Raw genomic sequence first — 26,703 nt, 5'->3', positions numbered from 1 at the left:
GTTGTCATTTGAAGCCCCAAAGTGACCTGTTAGATTTATGTGCTTTTATGTTGAATTGCCCTGTGTGGCTGACCTGGTTCAATGGCATACACACACTGCCTCTAGAAATATCTAGAAAATAGAAGCATACAGTTTGTCTCTATCCCATTTTATCTTAGAATCCAGATTTATGTTAGAAAAAAGTATTTCCTTCCATCTTCTTTTCCCAGAATGATTTCTGACCTACCAATCTATTGAGATCCATGTAAGACAATGTACATAAAAGCAGTTTGCCAAGTATTAAAGATCACATAAAACAAAGTAGCAGCACTGTAGTTATTACTGGCTGCTGTTTGTCCATGTTTTGATATATCTCCTTTTTCACTTTTTAATAAATAACTGCACTTATTAAGTCTTGATATGAGAAGTTGTACCTATGTTTTCACTTCTTTTCCAAGGCTAACAATTGGTTTCTTCAACAAAATGTTGGTATTTTTTAAATGCTTTCAGTTAACTAAATATGTCAAGTTTCATATTTTTTTTAAATCCCCATGTAACTATAATTGGTCAGAATAATGTAATCATGCTCTCAAATCATAATGAGGGTCATACAGCATCTCACGGGACATTCTGTAAAAATGAATTTATTTATGTGTAAGATTCAGCTGTGAAGAAAGGATGAAAAGAAACCACCCAACTCAAACACAAAAGGAATATATTAACATAGATCAATTAAATCAGAATCTCTGGAGATGGGACCCAGGCATCAGTTATTTTGTAAAGCTCTCAATGTGATTCTAAAAGTGAAGCCAAGGTTCAGTGTCACTCCATGAGGCAGTGTTAGCACAACTGAATCTCTAAATTACCTCCTTTATGCCAACCATTGATACCCACTAGACTTTAATAAGGTAAATTTGGTTGGAAAGGTGTGAAGAATCTCTCCTTTGCTCTAAAATCCAATTTGATGGGAAAGCTGTAGGGGCTCAGTTCCTAGGGCATGTGACTCTTGATCTCGGGGTTGTAAGTTTGAGGCCCACATTGGGTGTAGAGATTACTTAAAAATAAAATCTTAAAAAACAAAACAAAACAAAAAGACTATAATGCTTTGAATCCTAATTAGTGCCCCAAAATGGTCATGCTTTCTTGCAACTATCCAATTCCCATGAAAAGGAATATCATAAAATTATGTGCCTTGGCAAACAACATGGCCTGTGTTTGCAGTATATTTATGTTCTTGCACAATTGTTAGCATTCCTACCGAACTGTGAAGTGTTAACCACCTCCTTTTTTCTCTTTCAGGGAAATGATATTGACCCTGAAGCAGTTAAAGGTGAAGTGTTAAAAGTTGGAAATAAGAGCTGTGAGACTATATACTCAGATTCTGAAGCTGTTTTATGCAAGGTCCCCAATGACCTGCTGAAATTGAACAACGAGCTAAATATAGAGGTGGGATTCCTGCATTCCTCTCATGATGTAAATAAAAATGCCAGTATAATTATGTCACTTGCATGCTTAAAAGAAATCATTAAAGCTCATTTGTGTGTTGGCTTTAGCTCATCAGCTCAGCCTTGATTCTTAGTTGTTATTTTAGAATTAGTGAGTTTTTGTTGCACTGTTTCCTTCCAAGCCTTCAGTGGGTGGATCTCAAAAGTCCTGTCTAGGGGCGCCTGGGTGGCCCAGTCAGTTAAGCATCTAACTTCGGCTCAGATCATAATCTCATGATCTGTGAGTTCAAGCCCCACATCGGGCTCTGTGCTGACAGCTCAGAGCCTGGAGCCTACTTCAGATTCTGTGTCTCCCTCTCTCTGACCCTCCCCCGTTCATGTTCTGTCTCTGTCTCAAAAATAAATAAACTTTATTTAAAAAAAAAAAAGTCCTGCCTAGCCATAGTCCCTCTCCATCATGCCCCACTTTTGCCAAAATTTATTGTAACTCTCAGGAAGAATAAGAGCACATCCAAGAGTGCCCTACCCCCACTTCTCAGCACCAGGAAGCAAGAGCCAACATCTAGCTGTTCTCCACAGTGATCTCAAATGCATGGACAAAGTAAAATAGGAAATAAACTAACTTCTTTCATGTTGCACCATGCAGCTCACACATTTAAAGTGTACAGTTTAGTGGTTTGGGGTGTATTACATTAATTTTTAAAATTGTGGCCACATGCATGTATCATTTTAACTATTGTTTAGTGTACAACTCAGTGGCATTAATTACATTCACAACATTGTGCAACCATCACCACTGTCTAATTCCAAAACTTTTCCGTCACCCCAAACAGAAACCCTAGAACCATTAAACAGTACCATCACACTCCCTCCTCTTCCCCAGCCCCTGGTAACCTCTAATCTATTTTCTGTCTTTATGAATTTGTCTATTCTAGATATTTCATTTATAAGTGGAATCATACAGTATTTGGTCTTTTGTGGCTGGTTTCTTTTATTTAGCATGTTTTCACAATTCATCCATGTTGTAGTATGTGTCAGAACATCATTACTCTTTAAGGCTGAATATTCCATTGTATAAATATATCACATTTTGTTTATCCAAGAATGAATGATTTTTAAAGCATTCCTGAAGTCTTCTAAAAAGTTATGAAATGGTCAGAAAGTTATAAAATGGGAAAGTACAAAAAAATTAGAAAATTTAAAGCTAAATCATGATATCGGAGTTTGAAATTAAAAAGGACCATAAATCCTAAAAATCATACCATGTCAGAGCCAGAAGGATCCTCAAAGGTTTCTTCAGGGTATCAAAACTGAAATAAAAATTTATACAACTTTATTATTCCATATGATTATTTATGTCTTAAGGAGAGTCTTCTCTGCCCTCTACCCAACCCATCAGGACAGAATCAGTGTCCTGTTGTCTCTGTTTCTTACTGTTTATTCATATTTCCAGGGTATATTTCACATTATATTATCACTTACCTATGTATTTGTTTCCCTTTCTGGAATTCAGTTCCTCAAGATCAAACTCTTTTTTTATTTATTTTTTTATCCCTAATATCTAGTTATAAGTGTAAACAGCTAAGCATCATATAAGTACTTTAGGAATCAGTAGCCCCTAATTATTTGAACAGAGTTATTATCTAAAAGAGAATTGAGGAATATCTTATTGCTCTGAAGGTAATTATGCCACTTGTAGAACACTAATAACCAGGTGGTGCTTTGGGTCCAAGGAGACTGTGAGTCAACCTGTGTAGTATATTTTGTATTTATCATTACTAAATTCTGACTTTTCTGTATTTGTCATTTTTAGTGGAAGCAAGCAGTTTCTTCAACCATCCTTGGAAAAGTAATAGTTCAACCAGATCAGAATTTCACAGGATTGATTGTTGGTGTTATCTCAATATCAATAATACTCTTACTATTACTTGGGGTTTTCCTGTGGCTGAAAAAGAGAAAGCAAATTAAAGGTGCATTTTTGTTGTTATTCCTATTTTCTTTAAGAGGTTACCTGAAGTATACAGTCATTACAGTTTAAAATTGCCGTAGATTCATGTGTGTTGTCTTAGTGCAATCCACAAAACCCATGAGTTCTGGTCACTGCGTCAAGGTCTGCTGGGACCCATGATAGCCAAATCTTTAACATGCTCTTTCTCTCTCTCTGTTTTAAGATCTGGGCAGTGAATTAGTTCGCTATGATGCAAGAGTACACACTCCTCATTTGGATAGGCTTGTAAGTGCCCGAAGTGTAAGCCCAACTACAGAAATGGTTTCAAATGAATCTGTAGACTACCGAGCTACTTTTCCAGAAGGTATATTTCAGTTTATCATTCTAAGAAATACCTATACGTATACCTCAGTGGGTTGTGGCATTGTTGTTTATTTTTGCTTTTCCCTTTATATTTTTATTAAAAAAAAAGAAGCATTTACATCTTCTTTGGCCAGAGAATTAAGTTTAATTTGACATAGAATTATATGACTCTTATTTTTAAATGGACTCACTTATATATTACATTAGAGTTTGAGTCTTTAAACTTTCTTCTCACAAAAAGGTTAATTTTAAAATCATTTGAGCAAAGGTAAGTTCTTTATCAGAGTTCAATGAGAAGAAATTGTGAAGCTTTCTTTAACAACCCAGGAAGAGTTAAGATACAAACTTTTGTGTATGTAAGTGGGCACCGATGCATTTTTTTTACCTCTTAATCCTCAAACATTTAAATTATACCTCTCATATTCCTTTAAAGATTCCTTTAAAGGATTCTCAGTGAGCTATTAGTACACAGCCTTTTACCCACCAGCATTCCAGGACTTGGGTATATTCTGAGTCTTATCCAATAAAAACCTGCAATTATACTATTTAAAAAGGAGTGGTTAGCACCATCTGCTTTGCAAAACACTAGACCTGATAATGGTAAGGTTAACCGGAGAATTTCACATTGTCTTATTTTAAATCTCCTGGTAAAAGCAAAATGTCTGTATTGTATCTGCCTCATTATCTTTAGAAGTTACAGGACGTGAGTCAAGTACAGCACTTCCCTGGTTGAATATTTACCATTGGACAAATAAAATGAGTCACAGATGATTGAGGATACTGGAAAACTAGAAATTGCTCATCAAAACAAGTACAAGAGCACTGAGACACTTAACATTTTAACTTTTTTAACACTCATTGCCTCTTATTTTTTGAAGCTTATATTAATTCTGTAGAGATACATACAAATATTCTTTGCCTACATGACTCCATTTGCCTTTGAAAATCCATGCCCTTAACAACATGAACAAATAAAACCCAGTTTATATCTTTGAAATTTATATCTATTAGTATTTTATATTCATACTTAATAGCTCTAATCTGAGATCATTAAAATTCACAAGTAATTAAAAAAAAACGTGTTTAATCTTCCTTCAACCTCTTTCATCATTACCAAAAGGCTTGTCTTTCATCCTCTTTCTAAAATTGAACCTGAACCTTCAAGATGTGAAAAAGTAAAATAGACAAAAGAAGTTCATCCAGAAAGAAGAATGAGGAAATGCACAGCCAGCACCTAATGAATAGGCAGCTACACAGCTTTTCTATATATATCTAGTGGAGACAGCCTCCTCATCAGTCTTTTCATGCAGACCTAGAATTCTCGGTGGCATTACAGCAGAATCACACATTGATGGTTTAAATTGGTTTTTGAACAATTTCTATTGCTCAAAAACCAGAGGTTTTCTATACCAGAGGACTTTTTTCCTGTATCTTACCAAGGATTTCCCTCAGTCTCTGCACCCCTGAGAATTTAGAACTCTGATCTCCAGATGCAAAGGTTTGAGAAGTGAAGGTGAAGGAACTGAGCTCAGAGAGGCTTGTTTGCATTACCCCTTGGGGAAGTTTTGGAGAAGCTGACTCTAGGATTAAAGAAACCAGGCACCCAAGTAGGCTCCCTTCTTCCCTCACCCATCCAACATTCCAGGTACTCACCTGATGTTCTGCATCCTTTCTTTAAGGCTGCATCTGTCTTATTTCCAGCCAGTCACTATAGCTATAGGTGGCCCCCAAAGCTTTTGTAGAACCACTATGGAGATTTACTGTTTTAGCCAAATTGATAATTAACCTAACTGCATTATGGAAAATACTACAAATGCTTAAACAGGATTAGGAATAGTCAGAGTACCATCAACTTTCTTTTTATGCCCCTCTCTCAAGTTCTAATTTTCCTGGTCATTTGCAGACAAGCTATATTATATTTTAGTGCCAACAGGGACCCTCCCAAGCCGTCTCCCATCTCCCCATGTTATATGCTAATATATTTCAGTGCCCTGCCTAGTTTATCTTCACATCAGTTGTAGATATGATGACCTTTCCTTGACAGGTTTGAATTCCCAGTGGAAAGGGCAAAGTAACTAACTGGTGGCTTCTCTGCCCTGTTTCTCATTAAGAAATTATATTCTCAGCCCTACAAGATTCTCAGTGAGCTGTTAGTACACAGCTCTTATTTAAAAAAAGCTTCACCTGGGGCGCCTGGGTGGCTCAGTCGGTTAAGCGTCCGACTTCAGCTCAGGTCACGATCTCACGGTCCGTGAGTTCGAGCCCCGCGTCGGGCTCTGTGCTGACAGCTCACAGCCTGGAGCCTGTTTCAGATTCTGTGTCTCCCTCTCTCTCTGACCCTCCCCCGTTCATGCTCTGTTTCTCTCTGTCTCAAAAATAAATAAACTTAAGAAAAAAAAAATTTTTTTTTAAATAAATAAATAAAAATTAAAAAAGCTTCACCTTACAGTGGGGGACCTTGACTGAGACTCTTACAGAGCTTTGGTTGTAAAGATCAACAAAGAAGGAATGCTGATTCCTTTCCAAGTGCCCTCAACTAAGCAGTGGGGATGGCATACTAACCCGTTTCTAGCCTTCTGTGAACAGCAATCACATTAAATCTGCTGCCATCACCACATAGGAGAGAATTTGCCACTAATGTGAAAAGACTTCAATTCCAAAAATTTGAGTATTATATATTTCTAATCATACGTATATGTATATATAAAATGTCACCATACTATATTTTCCCTTGGCCAGGAATCCATATAGGTTTAGCAATACTAATTAATCCCATTAATAAACACTAGTCTGTCAAAGGCAAACTACTTTTGCTGCTTCCCAATCTTAAGAATATACCATATTATGGGGCACCTGGATAGTTGTGTTGGTTAAGTGTCCAACTTCGGTTCAGGTCATGATCTCGCAGTTCTTGAATTCGAGCCCCGCTTCAGGCTCTGTGCTGACAACTCAGAGCCTGGAGCCTGCTTCAGATTCTGTGTCTCCCTCTCTCTCTCTGCCCGTTGCCCGCTCATGCTCTATCTCTCTGTCAAGAATAAACATTAAAACATATATATATATATATATATATATATATATATATATATATATATAGCAAATAAAAAAATTAACCTCAAGCATGGCTTTTTGCTATATATAAAAAGAGGAAATGAAGAGGGTAAACAAGGTTTCAAAGTTAATGTCTAGCTTATTTAAACGAAAATTTATAAACATTGTTTTATAACTCTTGTATATATAAGCCAGTATCTTTTCCCACCTTATCATTTTTATTAAATCAGTTCCTTTGTCAAGGCTCTTTCTAGCCTCATTCAACAACTAAACTACCATTCCTTAAATTATAAAATTCAGAATTCATTATTGATTGAATTTGCTGCCCTTGTTGTAGTCTCCACTAAGTGAGGTTTTGCTATTGTTTTCTAGTAATTTTGCTTTGTCTTGCAGACCAGTTTCCTAACTCATCTCAGAATGGATCATGCAGACAAGTACAGTATCCTCTGACGGACCTGTCCCCCATGCTTAATAGTGGGGACTCTGATATATCCAGTCCATTACTGCAAAATACTGTCCACATTGACCTCAGTGCTCTAAATCCAGAGCTGGTCCAGGCAGTCCAGCACGTAGTGATTGGGCCAAGTAGCCTGATTGTGCATTTCAATGAAGTCATAGGAAGAGGTAAGTATTTCCACTCAGCTTTTTGTTAAATACAGTTTTCCAGTAAGCATTTTATCTTCTCCCTTTGCAGATTAGAAGCTTAGACAATGGTGAAAGCAACTGAAAGAGCAGTGATAACAAGTACACTTGATTTCTGTTCTGCAGAAATACAGCCCTACAAAACATATCCAAGGGGATTTGCCCCCGTGCAGGGAGGCAATTTGATAATCTTGTAAACATATGAAAAATAAATCACACCCTTTCCTTACCATTATCATGATGGCCAGTATAGTTTCTTGGAAGGTGTTGTTTACTTCTTTATAAAAATCATTAAGTTTCAATATTTTTACTCATATCTTCCTCCAGTCTTTCTTTGCCCAGACAACAGTGACTAGCTCTATGAAGTCTTGGCTTATAGCAGTTTGTACACTGCTGGACAGAATCAAAAGATTGAATTTATAGCATTACCCTGATCTGAAGCAGCATATATCATCTCTACAGTGCACTCCAATTTCTTTATACAAAGATGATGAATATTTGTAATAAGCCAGCCAAAGCAGCAATAACAGTTTGCATACATAGTGTTTGAGGAATTATTTAGCAGGAAAAGAAACCAACCAGAAGCCAGGAAATGAACTGCGCTTTTCTCTTTTTTCCTAAAAAACCTATGCCGTTGATACTAAATGGCCTTTTATTCTATACGTGCGACAAGAGGTAGCAGGCATCTGTCAGCATGATGCAGAGGAAGCTGATGGGACAGTTTGCCTTACATGAACACAAGACTTTCCCATTTTCCTGTGACCTCATCCATACCTTCCTCTGTCACACATTCCAGGTTTTAGTCCTTAGAGTGCTCCCTCTTCCTAACAGTAGCTTCACTATCAGCAACCCTGTTTTACATCAGAGTAATATTTAGTTCTATTACTGGCCTATAAATTCCAGAAGTTGCACCAGTTTTAGAGTATGCGGTCTCACCAATTACGTTCTATTTCTATTCATTATAAAATTAGAATTTTTAATTTTTATTAGTAAAGGTGCTAAACTAGCAATTATTTCTCTTAGGAAGTAGTAACCATTAATGATTCTATAAATATTAACTATTATTTATTTATACATTTTCCCAGTAGAATTTGAGCCCTCAAGAGCATAGGTTTTATTTTATTCATCTTCACTTTACGAGAGGGTAAGCTAATGCCTGACACTCACACACTAGGAACTCAGGGAATCTTGGCTGGGTGGATGAATTAATTAATTAGGGCCTTCCACAGCTATCAGACGTTTGGCACCTCTGGGGAAAATTACTGCCACTGGATGAAAGGCTACCATTGGAAAGTGATGTGGCTAAACCCAGAGAGAACTAGATGAAATGACTCAGAGTGAATTTGCTTCATTTGGGCAGTTGCCTTTCAGTTTCTGCCAACCTGGATTACGTATTAACCAGTGACTAATGGGGGAAATCTTTATTCTATAATGCTCATCTTATTCCTAATGGTAACATTTTTATTTCAGTTTAGCTTACTGGAATATAGGGAACTGATTTTGTTGCATTTCTTCATGTGATAAAACTTTCTTTTCATATTTAAAAGATAGTATTTGATCCTTAAAAGCAATAAATTTCTTTTATGAGGTAGATGTTACTCCTCTGTTCAGTGGTTCCACTGTAGTTGAATATTTTGCTTTATTAGCTTTTAATAAGAGTTATGGGGGGGGCGCCTGGGTGGCGCAGTCGGTTAAGCGTCCGACTTCAGCCAGGTCACGATCTTGCGGTCCGGGAGTTCGAGCCCTGCGTCAGGCTCTGGGCTGATGGCTCGGAGCCTGGAGCCTGTTTCCGATTCTGTGTCTCCCTCTCTCTCTGCCCCTCCCCCGTTCATGTTCTGTCTCTCTCTGTCCCAAAAATAAATAAACGTTGAAAAAAAAAAATTTAAAAAAAAAAATAAGAGTTATAGAACCTAGCTTTTTTTTTTTTACCATGTATTAAATAATCATATAGCTTGTATCTTAGAGTGAAGTACATTATATCTACATGTTTTTTTTTTTTTTTTTTTTTTTTTCAACGTTTATTTTATTTTTGGGACAGAGAGAGACAGAGCATGAACGGGGGAGGGGCAGAGAGAGAGGGAGACACAGAATGTGAAACAGGCTCCAGGCTCTGAGCCATCAGCCCAGAGCCCGATGCGGGGCTCGAACTCACGGACCGCGAGATCGTGACCTGGCTGAAGTCGGACGCTTAACCGACTGCGCCACCCAGGCGCCCCTATATCTACATGTTTTAACAGACACATGTAGTGGTGCTATTAATTAAAAGTGTAAGAAACAATGCACTTTTTTGCCATGTGGAAAAAAGAAGGAAATGAAGATCACAAAGGGCTTCACAAGTGATGCTGCATAGTTACAAGTAATACAACACTAACCAAATTCCCTCTTTCATGTAGGACATTTTGGGTGTGTGTACCATGGGACTTTATTGGACAGCGATGACAAGAAGATTCACTGTGCTGTGAAATCCTTGAATAGTAAGTGATACTTTAACAGCGGAGTCACCTCCATGGTTTGCTAACTATTAAATAGTTCATAATAAAATGTTGATTTCGACCTTCTCTTGTGGAAAAATCAGCCCCCGCCAGAATTAGGGATCTAATCCTGAAAACTTGTTTGGTCTAAATTCTTTTTGAAATATTTCCTCAGAAATTATTTCTCAGAGCCCTCATACATAAGAGTATAGGAGCAGTGAGGTTCTTGGATTAGCTGAGTGTCATGTAGCTATGTTTGCCTTATAATATTTGTTTTATGGAAACTATTGGAAGCATGTTGGCACATACGGTAATAATGACTCATTTTACCCAGAGGAATTATTATAATTATTTTTTAACCACAACTTTGATTAAAAAGATTTAAAAATGAAATAAGACCAACAGTAGAAAAATATGCTGGCAGAAAATTGTAAGTGTGGCAATATCTCATTTATCTGCATGAGGTATTCTACAAAAATGAACTTCCTAAACAAGTGATACCCCCTTTTAAATGCTAGAATTTAAAAAAAAAATTTAGATGTTATTGAGAAAATGTTTTTAAGTGGAATGTATACCCTGTTCAAGAGACAAAGAAGCTTCTAGACATTAAGATTATTGATGACCTGGAGACACAAGGAAGGCATAAATTACTCTCTTGTACAACCCAATGTACCCCTCATACTAAGAGTTTTCCTGGCTTCACCTTTGCCGAGAGGTTTCACATGTCAAGTCAGTGTGCTTGCCTTTTTGACCTATATTTCTAAATTCCTAAATTAAAGGGACAGTTTATATGAAACCTAACTACAAACTGTAATGGATTAAGTATGATTGTCAATAATATCTGCCTCACAAGACAGCACACTGCTCATTGTACTCAGAACATTCCTAACAGCAAGAAATCCTTCTCTGTCTCTGGTGTTCATTAATCTCTATTCTATCCACATGGACTCATCTCAGAATGCATTACATTGTAAAAGAATATCATCCCTGACACAGATACTAGTCAGATTAATAAATCAAAGGTCATTAACCTTTCATCAGTGCCAAGTAGTGTCGGACCCTCAGGATCACTCTCTGGAAATGAATAGAAACTGTTACACCAGAAAAAGTCTACTTAGAAACCATATGACAACGATTGGTCTTCAAACCCTCCTAGTCCAGGGATCAGAAAACTCTGGCCCCGTGACTGTTCTTATATATAATTGTCTGCGGCTGTTTTTGCACTACAATGGCAGAGTTGAGTATTTGTAGCAGAGACCATATGGCCCACAAAGCGAAAAAATATTTACTATCTGGCCCTTTAGAGTAGTTTGCCAACCTCAGCCCTAGACAGTCACTACAGAAATAGATTGGTCTGCTTCCCTTTCCTTTTTCTGTATGAGACAAACTGATTGCTAGAGTTTGGGGGTAACTTGAAGGCCCACTGCAGGGTGACATCATTTATTCAAACGTATTATTAAAAAACAGTCTGAGGATGAGGTGTCAGGACAGGATTCAGCCCTGTGGTTTTACATTCCATAACTCTCCCTATCTGAACTCAACTGAGTATTTATTGGTCCATAATGAAGTTAATGTCTCCACTGCTGGATTTCTCAGGAATCACTGACATAGGTGAAGTTTCCCAGTTTCTGACTGAGGGAATCATCATGAAAGATTTTAGTCATCCAAATGTTCTCTCACTCTTGGGAATCTGCCTTCGAAGTGAGGGGTCTCCACTGGTGGTCCTACCATATATGAAACATGGAGATCTTCGAAATTTCATCAGAAATGAGACTCATGTAAGTATATTACCAAGGTTATTAACTGGTAAACTAGCTATAAGCCAACGAGTTTTTCAAAATGTTGCTGTTTTGAAAATTTTTAAAAGCTTTCAAAGAAGCACATGTAAAATGTTTACGCCATTCAGCTATATAGAGGCTAATTCACTTGTACCTCAAAATCCCCTATCCTGGTGGGAAGATAATGGTACCTAGAAGGATTTCCCAGGGGCGATGATTCTTACCTGTCCTGCAAGCTGCCTTGATCTACCATCCCTCTTATAGGCACAATTAATCATTTTTGAGTGCCTACTAATTGCCAAAAACAGAAAGCACAAGAGACATAGAGGCAGAATGAGCCTCAGCCCACATGGGATTTTAACTCTAGAAGGAAAAACACAGAAGAACTAATTACAAATGAATCCCTTAGTATTCTTCAACCTTCACCCACTGTCCTAATTCAGGACCTTTGTATTTGCTGTTCCATCTGCCTGGAACACTTTCCCCAAGATAGCCACATATGTCACTTCTCATCAGCTTCAGCTTTTTGCCCTAATGTCATCTTCAAAATGAGGCTTTCCTGGCCTAAGTAATTGACCCACCTCACCCCCATGCCTCCTGTCTGTTGTCTCCTATCCGCTGCTTTATTTTTCTCCATCATACTTACCATCATCTGATACAGTAGGCCTAAGCAGTGTGCTACTGTGGCCATGAGCCATATGTAAAATGTGGCTAGTCTCAATTAAGATGTACTGTTAGTGTAAGTGTGCTGTAAATCCCAGGTTTTGAATATTTAGTATAAAAACAGAAAGGTAAAATATCTCATAATTGTTTATATCGATTACATGTTGAAATGATATTTCTTGAGTTGAGAAATATATTATGAAAACCAATTTAACCTGTTTCTTTCTACTTTTTTAATGTGACTATTAGAACATGATTCTATGTATGGTTTGCATTGTATTTCTATTGAACAGTGCTATACTGAACAATAAGCAAATACATAATAGCTATATAATACATGTATATATGGATGTGCACACACACACCATTAGAATGCAAGCTCATGACAGTAGGGATTTCTGTGTATTTTGTTTATTGCTTTAGACTTAGCTCCTAAAGTGTGTTCAGCACATAGGCCTTCAGTCATATTTGCTGGATGAATGAGCTCAGGATTACAAAAGAGGTTCTTAGGTTCTTGCAAGTGAGAGTTTTCTTAGTGACATTTATGCCTAAAGGGTGAGCAAGTAAGTGGTCAGGCAGGAGGGAAGTGGAAGGAGTCCTCGGAACTGAAGGCACAGGTGATCTCAGGCTTCTTCTTGGCTCCTGCATCCAGGCCTCTGGGAGTAAATGGAGTAACTTTACTCTTGATCAAAAACAAGACACATGGGGTCAGGTTCTCAAAAGAAATAAGCTCTAGGATAGGAAAGAAATATTTTGTGTTCAACCAAAAGAATGAAATACTCCCTAGCTGTGAATATTTGCAGATAAGGTGAATTTACCTTACAAAGTGAAAGCTGCCCCGACAGATCCCACTTTTCTAATTTAACTTGTCATTGTCCTGGTGAGTTCATCTGACTGGACATACTGGCTTCTCTAGAATAGTATTCCCCCAGCATTCAAGCATGGTAGAGATTTCCTATTATCCAGTACCAGGGCCTGTTTTTATGGTCCCAGGATACTATATTACAACCACTAACAGATACATTCTAAAAAGAAGCCTAAAACACAAGAAACTGGCCTCTCCACATGTTGTGTGCATTAAGGGGGCTGCAGCCCTCCTTGCAGGGCCCCTAGTAGCTGCCTCTTGAGCCCACAACCCCCACAGTGGCTGCTGAAGAAGAGATACCCTGTTCCTGAAGGCCAAGTACCAGCAGGGCTACCAGCCACAATGTTATCTGTGCGATTTCAGATATGTTTTTTGTGGTTTTTTTTAAGTTTATTTATTTTGAGGGCAGGAGGCAGAGAGGAGAATCCCAAGAAGGGATTGTCAGCGCAAAGCCTGATGCGGGGCTCAAACTCACAAACTGTGAGATCATGACCTAAGCCAAAACCAAGATCTGGACACTTAACTGACTGAGCCACCCAGGCACCCCTCAGATATAGTTTTTATAGTTAGTTACTAAAGGAATTCCTCTGTCCACCCAATTTTGTGGATGAAATTTCTGGAGAATGAGATTTCCTGTTTTCTGTGTGGATCCAAGCCATTATAGTTGCAGGTTGTTACTTTCATGCCAGTAGGAGGGCTTCTAATGTGATTGATATCACTACAGTGTGGGCTTTGGAGCCTAACAGATTAGGTTAAAATCCTAACTGTACCACTTACCATCTGAGTGGCTTTGGGTGATTTATTTCTCTCTGAACTGCTGATATTAACCATGTATTGCTTTATTTTTTTATGTTTCAACCTTTTATTCAAATTCTAGTTAACATATAGTATAATATTCGTTTCAGGTGTAGGATTTAGTGATTCTTCAGTTACATACAACACCCAATGCTCATTGCAACAAGTACCCTCCTTAATGCCCATCACCCGTTGAACCCATCCTCCCTCCCACTTCCCCTCCAGCAACTCTCAGTTTGTTCTCTAGTTGAGTTTCTTCAGTTTGCCTCCCGTTTTTTTCTCTCCATGTTCATCTGTTTTGTTTCTTAAATTCCACTCGTGATTGAAATCAGATGGCATTTGTCTTTTTCTAACTGACTTGTTTAACTTAACATACTCTAGCTCCACCTATGTTGTTGCAAATGGCAAGATTTCATTCTCTTTAATAGCTGAGTTATATTTTATTGTACATATATACCACGTCTTCTTTATTCATTCATCAGTATTGGACACTTGGGCTCTTTCCATAATTCGGTTATTTTTGATAATGATGCTATAAACATCAGGATGCATTTGCCCCTTCAAATCAGTATTTTTGTATCCTTCGGGTAAATAACCTAGTAGTATAATTGCTGGGTAGTAAAATAGTTCTATTTTTAGCTCTTTGAGGAACCTCCACACCATTTGCCAGAGTGGCTGCACTATTTTGCATTCCTGCCAAATGTAAGAGGGTTCCCCTTTCTGTGCATCCTCACCAACATCTGTTGTTTCCTGTGTTATTAATTTTAGCCATTTTGACAGGTGTAAGGAGGTATTTCATTGTAGTTTTGATTTGTATTTCCCTGATGATGAGTGATGTTGAGCATTTCTTCACTTGTTGGTTGGCCATCTGGATGTCTTCTTTGGAGAAGTGTCTATTCATGTCTTTTGCCCATTTCTTCACTGGATTATTTGTTTTTTGGGTGTTGAATTTGATTAAGTTCTTTATAGATTTTGGATACTAACTCTTTATCTGATGTGTCATTTGCAAGTATCTTTTCCCATTCCATTGGTTGCCTTTTAATTTTGTTGGTTGTTCCCTTCACTGTGCAGAAGGTTTTTATCTTGATGAAGTCCGAATTGTTCATTTTTGCATTTTTTTCCCTTGCCTTCAGAGATGTATCTAGTAAGAAGTTACTATGGCTGATGTCAAAGAGGTTGCTCCCTATGTTCTCTTCTATGATTTTGATGGTTTCCTGCCTCACATTTAGATCTTTCATCCATTTTGAATTTATTTTTATGTATGGTGTGAGAAAGTGGTCCATTTTCTTTCTTTTGCATGTTGCTGTCCAGTTTTCCCAACACCATTTGTTAAAGAGATTGTCTTTTTTCCATTGGATATTCTTTCCTACTTTGTGGAATATTAGTTGACTATTTGTGGGTCCATTTCTGAGTTTTCTATTCTGTATTGATATGTGTGTCTGGTTTTGTGCCAATGTCGTAATATCTTGATGATTATAGCTTTATAATATACCCTGAAGTCCAGAATTTCTTTTCTTTTTCAAGATTGCTTTGGCTATTTGGAGTCCTCTGGGGTTCAATACAAATGTTAGATTAACTGTGTATTTATGATGCTCTGACTTCTAGTGCCTTGCTGACCTTGGAGTGATGGCCCTTACCAGGACTAGCCCCAAGATAGTAAATGGCTCATCTTCAAAGAGCAGGCCTTTTATAAGCAAACCAACCAATCCAAAGCCCATACCCCAATCACCTCCTTTAAAGAATTCTCACACTCTGGGACACTATCCACCTGCTGTAATCACTTCAAGGCCAGGTACCGGGCAACTGAAGACAGCCCCTACACTTCAGAACCTGCTGAAATTATTCAAACTAGCCCAATCCTAAATCCGCTTACCCTGCGTCACCCATTCTTTCCCATGGGAACCACAAAACAAGCTCTTGCCCATGTTTTCCCATTGCTCCCTCTGCCTCCTAGACCAACCCCATTTCCCTTTGTGGCCTCGCTTGGCATGGTGTGCACCCACCTCTTGGGAATTGTGAGTAACAAGCTATCTTTTCGGTGGCAGTGGTCTTCCTTCTGTTAGCCCCACCATACCAGAATAATTTTAAAACACTTCCATTTCCTCATCTGGAAAACGGAACCTGCCTTATAGAAGTGTATAAGGATTAGCCAAAACTCACATAAGCATCTAGCCTGGTGCTTTTCAAATAATAGATATCTAATACATGATTGCTGTTATTAACAAGGCACGAGTTATTGCTTGAAACAAGATAATTCTTATAAACATTTCAGAATTCACAGATCAGTAGATGCTTAGCTTACGCGTTTTTAATTCTCTTTGATTGCAGAACCCAACTGTAAAAGATCTTATTGGCTTTGGTCTTCAAGTAGCCAAAGGCATGAAATATCTTGCAAGCAAAAAGTTTGTACACAGAGACTTGGCTGCTAGAAACTGTATGTAAGTATAAGAATCTCTGCCCACAGTCCAAATTAAGTGACAAGGAGGAATCTGTTTCCCACTGTTGAAGGCTAGTGAGGATGTTTTCTCTTCTTATGCAAAAGTCCTTTATTTCCGATATGTAAGCACTAGGATGTAGGCGGGGCTTTCAGGCTTTATCTAATGGAGAATTTAAAAGGAATTCTCCAGAGGGGGTCTTAAACAGCTGTTGTGTGCTTTTGCTTTTCTTTTCCCTTCCCACCAGTAGCCCCCAATGTTGTGGTTTCACACTGCATTAGTGTTTGGAAGGGAGAATTTGATCTTCAGCATTTTACAGTGAAAAGGAGAGGGCTGGTAACACAAATACCAACATATTGCAACTTCCCAAGACTGGATTTGAAGTCAGTCTGCAGAAGCCCTACCAAAAATGGTATTGGGGAATGAATATACAAAGAGCTTTATTTGTGTCTGGGTGCCTGGGCTGTATAATTCAACAGTCAACAGTTTGTAATGGATTCAGTTCTTCCCTCACATAACACTGATTCATGACTTATGGTATGTGTGAATGAGAGAGCTGTGCTATTAATTTCCTACCTTGGTTTTGGTCAATGTAACAACATAAAAGCCAGCTTAAACAAAGGATACATAGCCTCAGATAGCGGAAATTGATTTTTGTTGAGCCTTGCTGTTTTTGTTAGATGCTTTACTGTGTCCTACTTCTCTATTACCTCAGTGGTGAGATACATGAATTTTATGTAATAACCTAGCCCATTTGAGAAAGAAAAGGTAAAATAACAGTCCTCTATCATAATCCCTCATAAAACTGAGTATTACTAATAAATTGACAAGTGAAGATACACAATTGCTTGGGATAGTCAGTTGACATATTTGATTTAGTAACAAAGGAAACCTAGGAGGGGGGTCCAACTTTACTGTTAAGGCAAAAGGGATTTTCTTATGCCACATCATTCGTAGATCTCTTTCCTTGGCCTGTTGAATTTGTAATGTAAATGTCAAGCATTTTTATTCAAGAATTCCATTGTAATTTAGTGTTAGTAGAGACCAGATGAAGCCCACCCTGAAGAAGTTATGGATTTCAAATATCAAGTCCTTGTTTTGACCTATAGATATTCAGCATCACTGTAAATTATTGTATTTCAGCCACCAGTAATGATTTTTGTCCTTTCTATAGGTTGGATGAAAAATTCACTGTCAAGGTTGCTGATTTTGGTCTGGCCAGAGACATGTATGATAAAGAATACTACAGTGTACACAACAAAACGGGCGCCAAGCTGCCAGTGAAGTGGATGGCTCTAGAAAGTCTACAAACTCAGAAGTTTACCACCAAGTCAGATGTGGTAATGTACTCATCATCCCTGACCGTCTCCTCTTTTCCTTTCATATCCAACATTTTTAATAGTTTTATGGCTATTTAATTTTTTCAAAAAAGGACACCTTCAACACCGTAATTTCAGTTTCTTCAGAGCTTGATTGTTAAACCAGATAGACATCATATGTTCTCACAAATTCATTCATTTATCAAAAACATTTGCCTAGTACGGTACAACGCTAGGTCCTTAGGGAGCCCAGAGCTGAATCAGAACTAAACCCTGTCCTCCAGGAGCTTTGGCTCCACAGAACAGAGAAGGCATAACTGTCACTAGCTGTTACACAAAGTAGACTGGGATTAGTCTGGCCACTCATAGCTCCGGGACAGCTGCATTCCACCTGGAGAAATCTGAAAGCTATCACTGAGGCAGAACTGGCAGTGAGGGCATTATTCCTGCACCCAGCTAGAAATGTGCCCTTCTTGGCCACCTGGCTGGCTCAGTTGGTAGAACATGAGACTTAATCTCAGTGTCGGGTCTTTTTTTTTTTTTTTTTTTTTTAATTTTTTTTTTTTTAACATTTATTTATTTTTGAGACAGGGAGAGACAGAGCATGAACAGGGGAGGGTCAGAGAGAGAGGGAGACACAGAATATGAAGCAGGCTCCAGGCTCTGGGCTGTCAGCACAGAGCCCGACGCGGGGCTAGAACTCACGGACCGCGAGATCATGACCTGAGCCGAAGTCGGCCGCTTAACCGACTGAGCCACCCAGGCGCCCCTCAGTGTCGGGTCTTGAGTTCAGACCCCACATTGGGCGGGGAACCTACTTTAAAAAAAAAAAAGTCTAGAAACATGCCCTTTTGTATCTACCACGGTCATCCTCTCATAGAACAAGCTTCAAAAAGCATACACCTGAGTGCTGAGGGTGGGAGAGACACCTGGGCAGCCACATTTTCCTCACTTACCTACCACCTGGTGGAGGAGGTGGTGCTTTTGTACAGGCCTTAAAGGAAGATAGAATGGGCCATGAAATAAATACCAATCCAGGTAAGCAAAGGGGCAGGAAAGTATATACATCTTTAAAGTTCTAAGGAAACAGTAAGGAGTGGGTGATTTGGCCAAAATGGAAGGCACAGAGGGAAGTTCTGAGGATAGATTGCGAAAAATATATTCATACTAGATCATAGAGGTTCTTGGAAAGCAAACTAGGGAGTCTGGAATTTATTCTCTGGCCATGTGGAACCTTAAAGTGTAATCAGAAACACTACAGCCTTTCTTTATTCTGTAAGATGTTCTGAGAGGAGTAGATGCAGGAAGATGAAGTGAGAGGTATAACTTGAAATAATACAGAAATTGTGGAACAGAAAAGCGAGAGCAGAAAAGGCATCTGAGAGGTAATAACAATATTAAGCAAGAAATTGATAAAAGTCAAAGATGAATAAAGTTATATGCTAGTACAGTAACATATTTAAAGCAACAGAGTAAAAACTTGTTGGAGAGGAAAAATACCAGTTAAGGCTTAAACATACTGAGTTTGATGTGGGAATAAGACATCCAGGCAGAAGGGGAGGGTAGGTGCTGGGCATTGAAGAGGGCATCTTTTGGGATGAGCACTGGGTGTTGTATGGAAACTAATTTGACAATAAATTTCATATAATTTAAAAAAAAAAAAAAAGACATCCAGGCAGAAAGGTCCATCAGGCAATTGGAAATGTGGATCTACAGCTTGTACAACCTCATTAGTTATCTTATTCAACTTGGGCCACCATAGCAAAATACCATAGACTGGGTGGCATAAACAATAGGCATTTATTTCTCCCAGTTCTAGAGGCTGGAAGTGTGAGATCAGGGTGCCAGTGTGGTCAGGTTCCTGACTTGCACATAGCTACCTTCTCACTGTGTCCTTGTGTGGGAGACAGAGCCAGAATAAGCTCCCTGGTGTCTCCTCCCATAAGGGCACTAATCCCATCATGAGGGCCCCACCTCCTAATACCATCACACTGGGAGTTAGAGTTTCAACATTTGAGTGGGGGTAGGGGGTCCACAGTTCAGTCCATAGCAGAAGTCAAGGCTGGAAATAAGCCTTTTAGAGTCCAAAAACAATTACTCCGGAGAAACTACACATAGGAAATGAGGGGGAAAAGCAGAGAGGTAGGAGACCCAAGAGAGAAGAGGCCAGAGGAAGAGAAAGTTTCAAAAAGAAATAGGATACGGTCAGCAGGGTCCACTGCTACTCAGTGCACAAAAATGGTCTTGAAAACCGAGTAACTTGAATGATTTGGAGGTCTCAAGTGGCTGTTGAATGGAATAGAGTATACTTACTCTATCTGCACATAGTAAGTCAGGAGGACTGTGATGCATAGAGGTAGAGAAAGATTAATTTTCAGTCCTTGGAGATAAAACTGAAAAGCGAAAAAATGTAAACTGGTGATATCAGTAAATGAGGTAGGCAGAAAAATAAAATTAATGGAGGGCATAGACTTCAAAAGAAAAAGGGTTGGCAGCTATTGAAAGATGACAGGGGACAGGGATCTGAGTGTGGCATTGGGAAGCAACAAGTCATCTACCCTCCCTCCTGTGAGTCAACAGATTTCAAAGACATTGTGGTCTTCAAGTGAAAGCAGTTTCAGTTCCTGAGGAAGTGGGGGAGACATTAAAGACTAAGTTGAGAGTGACTGGGAGTTTGTTTTCAGTAAATGTGTTACAGGGCATGGTGGAGGGATGGGACTTTGGGGTGGATAAGATTAATAAGAGGACGTGATGGTATATGCTAAAGTGTAATGCCTGAGATTATGATGCTGAAAGATTCTGAAAAAGATGAAAGAAGTGAGTGCTAAAGAGGTAGGCTGGAAACATGTTAGTGATGGTGGCAGGTGAAGGCATAAGGTAGGAAGAATTAACCTGTCCTCAAAGAGTATACATTTCATCCAGACTTAACTGTTAGTCTGCCATTAAGAACCAGACCAACTCATATAGCTCAATAAGACAACTCAGTTTTTAAAACACGCAAAAGATTTGAATAGACCATCTACCAAAGAGATATATGAATAGCTAGTTCATAAGCACATGGAAACATATGCCTACACAAATATTTGTACATGAATGTTCACAATAGTATTTATTCACAATAGGAAAAAACCAGGAGCAATCCTAATGTCCATCAACTGGTAAAGGGTAAGCAAAACATGGTATTTCTATACAATGGAATAATACCATTCAGCACTATGCTAATCCATGCTACAACGTGGATAAACCTCAAAAATACTATGTCCAGTGAAAGAAGGCAGACTCCAAAGGTGATATGTTGAACAATTCAATTTATATGAAATTTTTAGAAAAAGGCAAAACTAAGGAGAAAAAAAAAAAAACAGATCAGTGGTTGCCTGGGACTGAGGGTGGGAGCAAAGATTAACTACAAACAGGCATGGGCAACTTTCTAGGGTGTTGGAATTGATCTAAAAACTGAATTGTGGAGATAAGTACACTATCAAAATATTTACTAAACATCATGGGCTGTCCACTTAAAACTGGCAAAGTTTATGATATATGTTATACCTAGTGAAGTTTTTAAAACAAAACAAAAAGAACCTGATGAAATTTTGAATGTTCAAGGCAAGAACTGTGATTCTGAGCTTTTAGACAACCACACACACATTACTAACCTACACGCACGCACACACAGCACAGAGGCCACCATTTATCACATAGCAACTGTCACTCAGGTTCTTGACTATAGATTTATATAGGCTTCTGTATATGAAGTGCTATCTCTTTCCTTCTCATTGGAAGATACTGTATTGTACTACATAAGGGTGAGCCTGAGTAATCCAAATGCAGTGCTGCTTTGACAAATGGTTATTGATTACCTGGATAAATTTGCATTAACTTTAATTTGCAAGACAGGACAATCTTTTGAATGTTGACATGGAACATTTCCAAAAGTATGTGATAAGCTTTTATGTAGAGACCTACAAGCAAAACCTTGCGTGCTAGTAGAAATGTCCACTTTGTCACAAATGACCAGATGGAGTTCAGCTAAAATCTGAATTCTCTTGAAGCACATTCAAACAAACTAGAAGTGTCACTATATTTGTAACTTGTCATACCCAGTATTGTACAGTGTGCCACACTTAGTACAGGTGCTTCCATTAAAGTCAGTATTGACTTCTCAGTTGTTCAACCAGTTAACTTTTTCACCCTACTTCAGAACTTAACATTGTCCACCACTCCTTTCTTCTCAAAATTTCCTCCTCCTTTGGTTTTTGGGACACTGCATCATCTGGTTCCTCTTGCTTCTTTGTTATGTTTGCTTTAGCCTTAACAGCTCTCTTCCTTCTCTCACATACCACATGCAACTGTCACTCAGGATTTTGGGGGAGGAGGGGTCTTTAGGTGCCAGCCTCCCTCAATAATTTCAACCATTCCCATCAACAACTACCTTTGAACCTCTCTTCCTGGATGTTTTCATCAGCATCACAAAGTCACCATGTTCAAAGTCCAGTTCTTTCCTGCCAACTGTCAATTCCTCTCTTCTTTATTTCTGTTAATGGTATCACCATTATGCAATATATCAACTCTTTACCCTTTTTAATGTACAGTTCTTCAAGTTTTGAAGGATGCATACAGTTGTATGACCATCACTGTTGCAACTAGGATATAGAGCAGTTCCATCATCCAGGAAAATGTCCTTGTGCCTCTTTGTAGTCAAACCCTACCCTATCCCAAGGACCTGGAAAGCACTGGTCTGTTTTCTGTCTCTACAGTTTTACCTTTTCTAGAATGTCGTATACAGTAAATCATACAGTAAATAGCCTTTGAGCCTGTCTCGTTTCACTTAGCGTAACACATTTGAGAGTTACCCATGTAGTATGTAGCAATGTATCTAGATGGTCTCCCTTTTTTTTAATTGTGGTTTAAAAAAAAAAAAAACCATAAGAGAAAAATGACCATCTCAACTATTTTAAGTGTATGGTACAGTAGTGGTTAACTAACTACATACACATTGTTGTGCAATCTGTAGAACTTCTTCTTCTTGCAAAACTGAAACTCTATATCCATTGAATAACTCCCCATTTCCCCCTCCCACAGCCTTTCTGGAAACCACCATTTTACTATCTGTTTCTAAGAACTCAACTACCTGACTACTTTAGCTACCTCATATAAGTGGAGTCATGTAGTATTTGTCTTTTATGACTAACTTATTTCACTTAGCATAATGTCCTCAAGATCCATTGATATTGTAGCATACAATAGGATTTTTTAAGGCTAAATAATATTCCATTATATATATATACCACATTTTCTTTATTCATCTGTTGATGGGCATTCTTAGGTTGCTTCCATCTCTTGACTATTGTGAATAATGTTGCTATGAACATGGGTGTGGAAGTATCTCCAGATACTGATTTCATTTCCTTTGAATATATACCCAGAAGTGGGATTGCTGGATCTTATGGTAGTTCTATGTTTAATTTTTTGAGGAAACCATACTTTTTTTTATAGCAGAGTAATTCATTCCTTTCTATTTCTGAGTGGAATTCCATTGTACGGATGTTCCACATTTTGTTTATCCATTCACCAATTTGGAGGACATTTAGATTCTTTCCAGTTTTAGGCAATTGATTACACATAGCTGCAACTACTAAACATTTGTTTAATTGTTTTGTGTATAAAGGTTTATATTTATTTTGAATTAATATCTAGAAGTAGGATTACTGGGTTGTAAAACAAGTATATATTTGACTTTATGAGAAACTACCAACTGTTTTCCACAGTTCATGTATCATTTCATGTTCCTAGCAGTAATATGTAAGAGTTCTGATTGTTCAGCATCCTCACCTGCACTTGGCATTGTCAGTTTGGGATTTTTAGCCATTCTCATAGTCTGTAGTGGTGTGTCATTTCCTTTTCCATTTGTATTTCCCAGATGACTAATGATGATAAGCATCTTTTCATGTGCTTATTTGCCATCCTTCTATCTCCTTTGTGAAGTATGTGCTCAAATCTTTTGCCCATTTTCTTTTAAGTTTTAGAGTTTTGGGTTTTTTAATTGGTTAGTTTATTTATTATTGAGTTGGTAAGAGTTCTTTATATATTCTGGATTACAGGTACATGTTATCAGACACAAGTTTTTGTGAATATATTTTTCTAGTCTGTGGCTTGCCTTTTCATTTGTTTACTGGTATCTTTCAAAGAGCAGAAGTTTTACATTTTATTGAAAATTTTACCCATTTACCAGTTTATAAAATTTTATGAATATATCCACTTTTTAATCAGTTGTGGTTTTTTTGCAAATTGTGGTGTATCTCTATTTACCCACTCCTGAATGCCCAGGCTGTCTCCATTCCTTGCTTGCCTTAGTGTCACTTTCTATCACTTTTTATGGCTCTAATAGTCTTTCATGTCTACTAATTGCTTTGATCTTCACCTTTGAAAAGTGAGGCAGAGATTCTTCAGAGGACCTCCCTGCTCGTGCTCAGATAATCAGGCTACGTGCACACAGTAACTGAAAGAATGGCAGAGCTCTCTTGTCTTGAAACTAAAACTAACTTCTTTCCATCATTCCTAATGCACGGGCATCGTGCACCTATCTCTCCTTCTCTTTCTCTCCCTCCTCTTCTCTCTTTCTCTTTCTTTCTCTCTCTTCCTCCCACTCCTACCATCTCCCCCAGCCTCCCTCTTCTAGTTCTGCCTCATTCTCCTTCAAGACCCCTTTCCCCACCATCCTGTCAGTTCCAAACTGTTCCTGGGGGTTTGAAATGCAGGTGGTACTATGGTTTTCCCAGAAGCTGCCTCCCCCTGACCTCTCCTGTCCAGTGAGTCTTCCAACCCTCCTCTGATACCTAGTCGTTGCCCAAGTCCTATAATTCCTCAGAAATGTACCCAACTGTGCCCCCTTTTTTTGTGAATTTGCCTTCAGACAAACCTATAGCCTAGGCTATGGGTTAGGAGACTTGATTACAGACAAGTAATCAGCCTCTCAAAACTTTGGCTTCCTCACCTTTTGTAGATACTTTAGTATCTACAAAGCCAGTTACATTACAGGGTTGTTTAAAGGATTAAATAAAATAATCTTTTTTAAAAAGGGCCTGAAGTCTGTTCCCGGCTTACTATATGGCATCTACTCTTTCCCACCACCTTAATTTGGGAGTTCAGTCTCATCGGGTTCTGGGTTGCCAAGATATAGCAGCACCCCCACCAGACATTCTGTTCAGAAACCCCCCTATCTGGTCTCCTTATGTGAACCAGCTCCTCCTATTTGTCTAAAGCATAGTGTTTACAGATGCAGCATGCTGGAGCTCAGCTGCATGTCCTGTCCCTTTCAGCGTAACCCACTTTCAGCACTCAAAAACCCCCACAACATGGTCTCATTTTTACCCTATCTATCCCTTGTCTCCCTCATCTACTCCATACATCAAGCAGAGTGACCTATTGTCCTTATGTAGTTCAGAAAAACACACAAGTACTGTCACCTCTGGGCCCATTGCCTCCATCCAGAACACTCCTCCGCCCTCACCTTCTGTGCACCTGGAACACAAATGCTCCCGTTCTTCAAGACCTGCTTTACTGTCGCTTTCTCCCTGAAGCCTTTCTCAGTACCCTACTGTTATCTTATTGACTTTTCACAGCATTTGTACATCTTTTCTATTTTTGTTCTGTATTAGTTATTCTGCCTTACTGTCCTGTGTGATAGTCAGTTGTGTCGTAACTCTTAACCCCGTTAAATCAGCCGTAGGCCCATCCACTAACTTGGAAAGTAACCTACTTGTACACCAAGGGTCAGTAGATACTTGTTAAATTGATTTAAACTTCAATGCATATTTTGGAACTTAAAGGTTAACACAGTGAAGTTGTCAGAAGTGACTCATAAGTGACTCAGGCTTTGGATACTTCGATTTTGAAAGGCTGCACAGGACAGCAAAGTTATCTAGTTCCCACCTGGGAAAGACTGTGTTCTCTATTTGGATCGAGGCAGTCAATGTCCTTAAAGGGCTCCTGCACTTGGGCACATGCTTCAGTCTGCTTTACTCTCCTCACTGAATGGTACAAGCTACGCTGCTTCTCAGTGTTAAGTTTTCCCACTCTACCTATCAGGTCTGGATTCCCCTTTCCCTCCAAGCCTCCTTGTTCCCAGAGCCTCGTTTCTCCCGCCCCCCCCCCCCCCCCCACATACTTTTTAGTCTGTCAGTGACCTAGATGTGTTTCTAAGGAAGCACTGATTTCCTGGGTCCTTGGCCAGGGGTGAACCGCACATGCCCAATTACTCTCTTTGTGTCATTCTCACCTTGGCACACATCCAGGGAGAGATAATATGTATGACCTAGTATATTCTGAGTAGAGTGCTTTAAATCAAGAAATTGCATATTTAGTGCAGTTTAGTAGACCAACCAAGACCCAAGAGTCTATGAAGATAAAAAGCTTCTGCACAGCAAAGGAAACAACCAACAAAACTAAAAGGCAACCAACGGAATGGGAAAAGATATTTGCAAATGACATATCGGACCAAGAGTCAAGAACTCTTAAATGTTTATCCCAGTGTGAATTCACATTTATTGGGGGGATTTCTAGCAAGTCACTTAACCTCTCTGTGTCCCTACAATATTCCTGCAAAGTACTGATACAGCTGTTTTGTATCAATCTTGTACTTTAACGTTTTTAAATTACATTTATTTTATTGAAATTAGTTTTCAACAGAGAACCTTCTTGCCTAGCAGTTTTATCACTTCTGATTTTTAATATGGACTTGTACTTACACTGCCTTAGATTTTGCCTTTTAACATTAATGTTTAGATATGGTTACATTTCTTTCTTGTTTCGTTGGGGTATTTTTTGTTTGTTAATAGTTACGTTTCTTAAAAAGTATTTGTATTCATTCAGAAGTCAAAAAAATTTAAACTTTGGAAAGTTTCCTCTATCTTCTTCTTTTATGAATAATATAAAATTATAGTGAAACTATTGGAA

General features: G+C 38.5%; 1 protein-coding gene across 4 annotated transcripts in view; it reads left to right on the top strand.

Annotated features, from left to right (window-relative positions):
* The window catches only part of MET (MET proto-oncogene, receptor tyrosine kinase), a 113,664-nt gene that overhangs the window by 84,178 nt on the left and 2,783 nt on the right, over positions 1–26,703 (top strand). For all 4 annotated transcript variants that reach the window (XM_086691879.1, XM_025929591.2, XM_086691873.1 and 1 more), the window contains 8 exons: positions 1,279–1,425; positions 3,238–3,394; positions 3,596–3,736; positions 7,177–7,407; positions 9,819–9,899; positions 11,493–11,674; positions 16,326–16,435; positions 17,607–17,772. In XM_086691879.1, coding sequence (XP_086548005.1) covers positions 1,279–1,425; positions 3,238–3,394; positions 3,596–3,736; positions 7,177–7,407; positions 9,819–9,899; positions 11,493–11,674; positions 16,326–16,435; positions 17,607–17,772 — 1,215 coding nt within the window. The remainder of the gene's footprint in view (positions 1–1,278; positions 1,426–3,237; positions 3,395–3,595; positions 3,737–7,176; positions 7,408–9,818; positions 9,900–11,492; positions 11,675–16,325; positions 16,436–17,606; positions 17,773–26,703) is intronic.

The sequence above is a fragment of the Puma concolor genome, chromosome A2 (genome assembly GCF_028749965.1).
Source record: "Puma concolor isolate L17-30 chromosome A2, mPumCon1.1.hap2, whole genome shotgun sequence".
NCBI lineage: Eukaryota > Metazoa > Chordata > Mammalia > Carnivora > Felidae > Puma > Puma concolor.
The sequence above is the reverse complement of the archived record's forward strand: the minus strand, read 5'-3'. Positions and strand labels throughout refer to the sequence as shown.